This window comes from Brachycentrus maculatus, unplaced genomic scaffold (genome assembly GCF_059751285.1).
Source record: "Brachycentrus maculatus isolate JH-2025_06_01 unplaced genomic scaffold, ASM5975128v1 h1tg000233l, whole genome shotgun sequence".
Lineage (NCBI taxonomy): Eukaryota > Metazoa > Arthropoda > Insecta > Trichoptera > Brachycentridae > Brachycentrus > Brachycentrus maculatus.
The window spans coordinates 372652-381380 of NW_028280984.1; the positions used below are offsets into that span (position 1 = coordinate 372652).

At 30.6% G+C, this 8729-nt stretch overlaps 1 protein-coding gene across 1 annotated transcript; it reads left to right on the top strand.

Moving 5' to 3' along the window:
• The first annotated feature begins 1569 nt into the window (after window positions 1-1569).
• On the top strand, window positions 1570-8366 carry Ccz1 (vacuolar fusion protein CCZ1). Its single transcript, XM_088264574.1, has 11 exons — window positions 1570-1817; window positions 1925-2022; window positions 2961-3051; window positions 3370-3441; window positions 3890-4015; window positions 4626-4801; window positions 5269-5537; window positions 6090-6277; window positions 6809-6897; window positions 7101-7228; window positions 8065-8366. The coding sequence occupies exons 1-11, from the start codon at window positions 1746-1748 to the stop codon at window positions 8121-8123; spliced, it is 1368 nt and encodes a 455-aa protein (XP_088120700.1). The 5' UTR covers window positions 1570-1745; the 3' UTR covers window positions 8124-8366.
• Window positions 8367-8729: the final 363 nt, after the last annotated feature.

Consider the following 8729-nt stretch of genomic DNA (forward strand, 5'->3'; position numbering starts at 1 on the left):
AAGGTATTGTCGGCAAAATCTATATGGCACAGTTTGCGTGACGTGCAGAATGATGAGTTCTGGGCATTTTATTGGAGTGATATTGAATATGGGGACAATGCCAGTTCCCAGTATGCAAGAATATTGGTCAACTAAACATAATCCTGGAATTCTATTATTTGCGGATATTTTTACAAGAAACCAATTCAATCAAATATTTTGGATGGTGCATCTGAAAACACAAGAATTCGGCCCCAGTAATTTAATAAGAAACCATCGAGTCACATAAAGTTTGTGAAAACTTTAGTAGATCAGTTGGTAGGGACTTTTGGCAGATTCCAAGTAGGCCGTCTACTTCTTCAACTGAGGTCCGCCTGGATGACAAACAGCATGTTTTGCGTATAAGATCAAAAAGGAACTGTGAGGGACAAAATATGGCAAAGGCTTGAGACTTATGAGTTTTGTGACACTTGTCCTGGGCAGCCTAGGATACATTTGGACTATTTATTGTATTGTTAGATACCATACATTGAAAGACAATAAATTTTGAACCAATAGTCTTTATTTTTCTTAAATAAACCATTTTAAACACTTATCGATTGGTTTTATTCTCAATTTGCACAATACTGGTATGTCATACAAAAAAGTCTCGAATGCAAACGGTTAATATACAAAATGTTTAAAAATATATGTTTTATTTTAATCTGTGTTGGGAACAGGAAGGATAATCTAGTGTGGACCAATCAGGAATTTCTCAGCATTTATTCATTGCTGGGAGAAAACCACGTAAAACTCCTCAAGAGAAGCCGGACTGTCGTCAGCAGACCTTCCGTTCCACTAGAAGAGGGTTCAGCATTTTGTGTCCTAGCTTAGTTTGTGTTACAGATATAGTATGTTAAAATAATATGTGAAGATACCTTCTTTTGAAAATTGGGAACATTATTTGTACATTTATTGATTAATAAATTTCATTGAATGTTAACGAACGTGTAAGTAAATTATAAATTGCCATTATATTAGCTATCTATTAATTCGGTTTTTGAGGAAGGGACGCCAGGGGTGTATGTTTTCTAGGTATAAAAAGGAGAATCAATTCGTTTGATAATGCCCTAACAAGGCGAAACAATTGTCACAATATAATTTTTTATGTGTTTTTGTTAATAAAATACAACTTAGTAGACTCAAAAAAATCTGTGTTTGATTTAAAATCAATACATAAAAGGACAGTCAATGCTGAAACAGAGTGAATAGTGCATGAAATCAGTTATAGCAAATTAAAACATATCATGAAAGGCTAAACTGGCAGTACATAATGAACTTCCAGTTCGGCAGGAAGCGAAGCATGAAGTTGGAAAAAGAAGGATGAAGATGCAGTAGAAAGGCGGTCTCTCAGACTCTTCTTCTTCTTTTTGATGGCTTTTCACGCATCTTAAGTGTTATCGCCAGTGTCGAGTTATTGTCTCTCAGACTCAATTATGATTTAAAAATCGGTTAATACACGGTTTGCTATTAGTAGCTAATAAGTTTAGGTAATATCTCAGATTATCAGCATCACTATGTTGTTGTCTTATTTATCTATGGTATTGTATCAAGAAAATCTTCTGTCAGTTTTGACTACTGACGTTTTAAATGAATTTTAGGCGAATTATTAGAAATACGCTAGTGTAATATATAATTTAATAAAAATATTGATTATAAATAGTTAAGATTGTTTCTCTACGAGCTAATAGTTACCTTGTACGTTCCAGTGAAAAGTGAATTTAAACATGCTTAAAAACGATTGTGAATTAAAAAGGTTTTTTATATTTAATTCTACATTGGGTCCAAAAGAAGGACAGGTACACCCTAAATATTGAAATTTTCATTTTGCAAGTTCATGCAATAATAAATTTTAGATGTATAAATTTATTTGCCCATTTATTTTGATTGTTATTATAATTTTTAGGAGCATGAACGCATATTATATTATTACCCACACGATACTAACGTCGAGACGAAAAAAATGACCGTCGGATTATGCGAAGCTATAATAAAATTTATGATGTGAGTTACATTTATGAATTTTTTTAAAATTTTATTTTATTTTTAGGAAAACCAACAACTACAAATACAAAACAATAAACACAAAGCTAATTATAGGTCTTCAGAAATAGATACATGATATATTAAAACATACATTCGCAAACAAACACACTCACACACACATACGCTCAATTATTACTTTTTTTAATATATTTTTTCAGTTACCAAATTATACTATCAAATCAAAAAAAGGTATGGTTCAACCGCTGTTGGATGGGACAAGCTTAGTTCTGTATTTTTTTTTTGTATTTATCGAATTCATGGCATACCTGTGAAACCACAATCATAACAAAGATGTTTTTGCTAAGTAATCTTCAAGCAGGCGACTTCTTCTATTAGTGATTTTACACTTCAATATTTATTTAATCACCCTGGACTGGTCCCTGAAGCGCAGGAGTGGTCACCTTGCCTTCATGTAAGTAATGATCAAGATAACACTGTGTCAATACGATGCAGTGCCCTATGGACCATTGGGTGCGGATAAGGTTTAGAAAAAGAAGGAGAAGATACTTCTTCAGACAAAAACTTTTTCTTCATTACAGATACTTTTTCTGTGTTGTAGCCTTTTTAAACTAGCAACAATATTAGTTCATTTCTCCTGTTAATTTTGCCTATTTCATTTTATTACATATTTTCCAGTTCAGGGTAATATTGGGAATCAAACCCGGGACCTCCAGAATAGTAGCTGAGCGTGCTGACCAATGGTCACTACGGCGGACAATATTACCCTGAACTGGTACCTGAAGCGGAGGGCTGATCACTTTTCCTTCATGTGTAAACGATCAGATAACACTGCGTTTATTTGACGCAGTGCCCTATGCACCATTGGGGTGCGGATAAGTGTTTTATTTTTATTATTATTATATATTTTCCACTCATTTAAAGTTGTTTATTTTTAGAACATTTTCTGCTGATGATTGCGAGTCTCTGCATACACAGAAAACTAAAGAAATATTTTACCAACCAGAAAAAGATTACTGGATGGTTATGGTATGAATTTTGAAATTACTAAAATGTGTTTGATTTTGTTCCTTTAGAAATTATGTTGGATGTTTTTTTAATGTCACATCAAATAATTCTACAAGGTTTTTAAAAATTGATGAAGTATATAAATTTTGCAAACCTTATTTTGTATTTCAATTAGTATTATTGACCATAAAAAAAATTCTAACTTGAAAAATTATTTTCACGTTACACTCAAAATACAACTTCTAAATTTTGGCTTTAATTCTCAATTCTTTTCTTTAAACGGTTTTCTTAATATTAAAATTCATTGAATGTTATACATATCGCACAATTTTTTTTTAGACGGTAAATGTTCCCTATGTACAAAAAGCATCAGCAGATGGCAGCCACTACTTTGAATATCATGGTGAACAGGTTTGTATAAAATACAAAATAAAATAAAATTTATTATTAATCATTTTAATACCACCCACAAACAATGGTGCATCTTCAAAACAGACTATAGGTATATACTAATGACATCCTTTATTGTCTGTCCCAATTCACTATGATTGTAAGATACAAATTTAACTTATTTATAGATTTGGCGTTTAATTTGTAGAACTCCATTTTAATTTATGTATTAATTTAAAATCAAACACAGATTTTTTGAGTCTACTAAGTTGTATTTTATTAACAAAAACACTTGAAAATTTTATATTGTGACAATTATTTCGCCTTGTTAGGGCATTATCAAACTAATGTGTTTTTGTTAATAAAATACAACTTAGTAGATTCAAAAAATCTGTGTTTGATTTAAATTAATACATAAATACAAATTTAACAATTTTATAAGTTCGCAATATTTTTTTTATTATTTCAGGTGCAGACCAAAGTATTACAATCTGTTTTATCAGCAGCTCATAGATTATTTCGTCTTTTCATGGGGTCATTTTCTGATATGCCAAATGAATTGTTAAGACTAAAACTGGAAAACTTCTTTCACCCTGTATGTATTTTATATTTTACTTATATATTTAATCAAATTATGTATTATTTTTTGACATCTCATCAAAGATGAAGAAGAATATGGAAGTCTGGGCATTTACGGGGCTGACGACCGTCATAGGCAGGTTGTAAATAAAATGTTGACTCAAAATGTTGTAAATAAATTATCTGGTCAAATTATATGCTTAAATAATAAAAATGATATTTTCTGGCGCTTCTCATGTGTGTGATTATAATCCAGGATTCAGACCTCACATACTAATAAAAGAGTTTCTACTCAGTAAAAAAGCTTCTTTTCATCTCACCAATAGATGTCTCCAGTGAAGTTCTAGTGATTCAAGAATAATGTTTCAAAATTGGTTCATATATATAGAACTTCCAAGAATTTGAGTAATGTGGTTGTCAATAATGGGTAGAATTGGTGAATGTTACACGTGTGTAAAGTGATCACTTAAACCAGCCTATGACGGTCGTCATCCCCGTAAATGCCCAGACTTCAATATTCTTCTTCTCCTGTAATTGGAGATAATCGTGAACAAGTATTTGGACACACTCAAAATGTTGTAAATTATGTATCTATTGAAAGTAAACAATATTATTTTATTTTTCAGTATTTATTACAACTTAATCTACCTCACTGTGATGTTCTTGACGTATTCCAAGGTGTTCAATACCTTCCATTAGATCGTCTGTCTTTCTTTAGAGTCCAATGTTTTGTAAATCTTATTGAAGCAAAGTTTCCCGATATAAAACAAACTGCCTTTTTATACAATGATCAACTGATATGGTAAGATATTTTAATTTATAATGCGATACAATTTCCTATTACATACCAAATAATAACTCCCTGCTCTTTGAGAGTCTAAAAATATACCTTATAATGTAGATACTTGAAATCTAAAGTATCTTTATATTCAATAGAGTTTGATGATCAAGATTTTAACATCCAGTACAAATACTGAAAATCGATACATGCATATTGCACGCTTATAAATAAACTGATTAAATTCAAAATTGGCAAATATCGGATTAAATATGTATCTTGTAATGCCTTCTTTATATTTACAACAAAAAAAAATCAAAACAAATTCATAATCTTGTTTGATAAAAAATGTTAAATCTGTAAAAATTATCTATACTTTGTATTCTATTAGAACACATATTAAATAATATAATATTTTTATATTTGTTATTTTAAGATTAATCAATAAATGAATGTGTATTTTTTATTGTTATTTTGTTTTTTAAAATCAGGAATGGAATAACACCGAGTGACATGCAAGTCATATACAAATACCTGGTGGGTACATTGTTACCTGCACACGTGGAGCGGGAGTTGCAAGGAGGCCCTCATGTGACGGCCCAGCACTACGGCTGCTACGTCAGCCCGCCCGGGGGCTTCCGAGAACCTTCCGACCTTGCCAGAATAACTAAAGTCCACTTGAATTACGAAACTAATGTCCAAGTCTACTACCTAGTTGTTTACAGGGCTTTGGCGGCAACCATATGTTTCTTCATTAATGGTATGAACTATTCAAAAAATAATATTGACGGCTAAATTTGCGCATTGTTACTAGTAAAAGCCACTTGACACATTGTTTGCGAGTGGTTTTTTCTTCAACCCCGACCCTAATTATACTTAGAGAGTCTGCCGCCGACCCACGGTATACTAATCACAAGTTACCTAATTCTGATTTGTTCAATGTTTTTTAGCATCTCTCATACTCTAAGCAAACCCCGTTCTCTACCAACAGTATGCAAAAGACGCTTTAAAGCATTTCCCGCAAACAATGTGCTAACCATTTTTTGTTTTTTATTTTTTAGAAAAATATTATTACTAGCAATATGTAAATAAAGTAGTTGGTATTATTATTGGCAATATGTAAATAAAGTACATACTAGTTGTGGCCGTGACAATATGTTGTAAATATAGTAAATGCATATGTGCAGAGTCTTGCTGTTCATTTTAAACCCACCTGATTTTCCCTGATTCAAAGGCATATTAACGAGATCTAATACCCTTCTCAACACATTATTTTCTATTTTTAGACCAAAATGTTTTGTATTTTTTCTAGGCGATGCAAAGCTTTCTTTGGAATTGATGCGCAGTATAGATACATTTGTTGGTCCTCAACTTTCTTCAATAGCTTCTGAAATTGCCGAACAGTGTGATAAAGACAGTAGTCCAGTATCGAATCAAAACGATTTGACAGGTCCGAAATATCTCTACTTCAATCAGCTTAATTTAGCATACAAAAGCACGGTAAGAATCTATGTATTTTGAAATAATAAAAAAATTCAATTGAATGTGGCTAATATTCTAATTCAATTTACCTACGATGTATGTATATTTATGAGGCATGCAATGGGTTCTGAAACATAAATCAACCTGTTATAATAAAAATACATACTCGTACATATTCTACTTTAAACAATCGTTTTACATATATATTCTATAGGTACGAGGTAAACTATTATTAATACGTTAAACACCATGAGGGGCACCGGTGACCTCGCCTGTGTTGGACCGCAGCGCCATGGGGGGCACCAGTGACCTCAATCAAGAGCTATATTCAAAATGCTTTAACTATGAAACCTATCGTCGAATCAAAAAATTAAATAATACATTACAAATTTAAATACCTGAATTACCGAAAAGCTTTTTTTTTTTTTATTTTATCATAATTATTCTATGATTTTGTATTTACTTTCTAGAAACTGGCAGTAACATTTTGTAAAAAATCAGCAATTTATTTCCAATTGTTTACCTCATACCTGCTGAATTTTCTTTAAGGTTCATCTTGATAATAGACATACTGGCAACATAGCTGTGACCCCAGAAGTTCTAAAGCTCGTTGCAGATATAAATTCTGAAAGACAATGGTTTGTGTAAACTGCATTTTGTTTTGTTTTATTTTTATATTTTGTTGATATTATATCATCGATTGATGATATAATTTTTTATGATATGAATTTATTTTAAATACTTTACTTTGGAGTATGTAGTAGTTTTTTATATATATTTTTTTATTGCTTACATTTGAATACTCAATGAGGATGAATAGTCACTTTAATGATTTTTGCAGCCTGGAAAAATATGGGGAGATAATAATCAAAACAATGAACGACTTTTGGGTAATAGGCAAGATTTCAAATCTCAGAGAATTTTATGTAATTGTCCAACATAAAAATGCCAATTTAAAAGAAATCAATGGTGAGTATATTATCTATATGAGTTTTAATTATATATGTTTATATCCCGCAAATTAATGCCGCATTTGCACAAGGACAATGAGATACTAATCCACTAAGTCATTCTAATGACAAAATCAATTCCAAATGAGTGAGAATCTTGAATTAGACAAATATAAATAAACTATTCATATATATATTTCTAAAAAGCATCCTAGAAGAGTAGTCAGATAGTTTTTTGAAAATAATTTTTAGAGCTTTCTTTGGGCTATATTTAAAGGTGCCGAGTGAATCGGGAATACCTCCCCCCCCCCTTATCCAACTATCATAAACTAAATGATGGATTTCGCTAAGGCTTGATGTGTCATCCTAAGTCTTTCTTTATAAAGTAAATTTCTTAATTTTATGAACACTTAAAAGCGTTTTCTAATTCTTTTCACTGTTTTTTCTGGTTTATTTTTACAGTATGATCATAAACAATGATCTTACTTTAAAATGTAAAATCAACAAACAAAATAACATACTATAACTCAAATTATAGCTTCGTTTTAAATCACTATTGATTTTGTAACATTTTTAATGATTCCATACGATAATTACCCTTTGCCACTTCTAGCATTAAATTTTTTTGGTTTTAACTCATTGTTCTAACTCAAATCTTGCGAAAGTTGTCTCGAGGGCATTTAATTTTCTCGGAATATCTGTTTATGTACGTGAAGTCATTATTGGTTTGATTTAGTGGAATGTTTTGATTAGTATCCTTTTGTCAATGCCGCATAAGAGTAGATTTTGTCTTGATTGATATGTATTTGAAAATTTCTAAACACTTTTAATTATGTATTTCCTTAATTTTTTTAGAAGAGGTAAAGAAAATTTGTGAATCAAAGTTGAAAAGCATTTTTTTCTACCCAATTTAATCAACTGAAGCAGTGAAAATTTATGTTGGGGAGATTGTTAGAAAAATAAACCTAATCGATGTCAATAGTTCAAGCTCAAGTATTGAAGTATCTATTTACAATATTTTGTTGTTAGGAAATATGAAATAAATATTTAAAATTACTTTAATTCAAATTGTAAGATTATATTAGATATATGAACTTATATAAAAATAACATTTATTGTTTGTTATAATGAAATTACCAATAAATTTGTTATTCCCACATCTGTATTTTATTTATGCTTCTTAAATTAAGGATCAAAAGCACTATATATTATGTGTGTACTTTACATCATCTTTGCCGAAATTTAATGATTATGGAGGATAATCTAATAAACATATTAATATAACCTTTTTGAAAGCGCACATTCAGATCATCATTTTTATGGTTTACAATTTATTTTAGAAATAGAATTTTAAAATGCGCAAATGAAAAAATGTTCTATAAAATCATCGGATTAGATTACTGTACATATTTGTTTTTTTTTTAAGTACCTAACGTCCATGTGACTCTGAAATCCATCTACGGCTTATGCAACACCGCTTATCATAACCCTACTCGGGCTTCAACTTTTTATGATTCATA

What these genes read in the sequence shown, in the direction of transcription:
- Ccz1 (XM_088264574.1), top strand. Translation starts at nt 1,746, where the DNA reads ATGCTTAAAAACGATTGTGAATTAAAAAGGTTTTTTATATTTAATTCT. An exon ending in TTGAATATCATGGTGAACAG is followed by an intron (nt 3,442 to 3,889) that starts GTTTGTATAAAA and finishes TTATTATTTCAG; the next exon opens with GTGCAGACCAAAGTATTACA. An exon ending in TACAATGATCAACTGATATG is followed by an intron (nt 4,802 to 5,268) that starts GTAAGATATTTT and finishes TTTTAAAATCAG; the next exon opens with GAATGGAATAACACCGAGTG.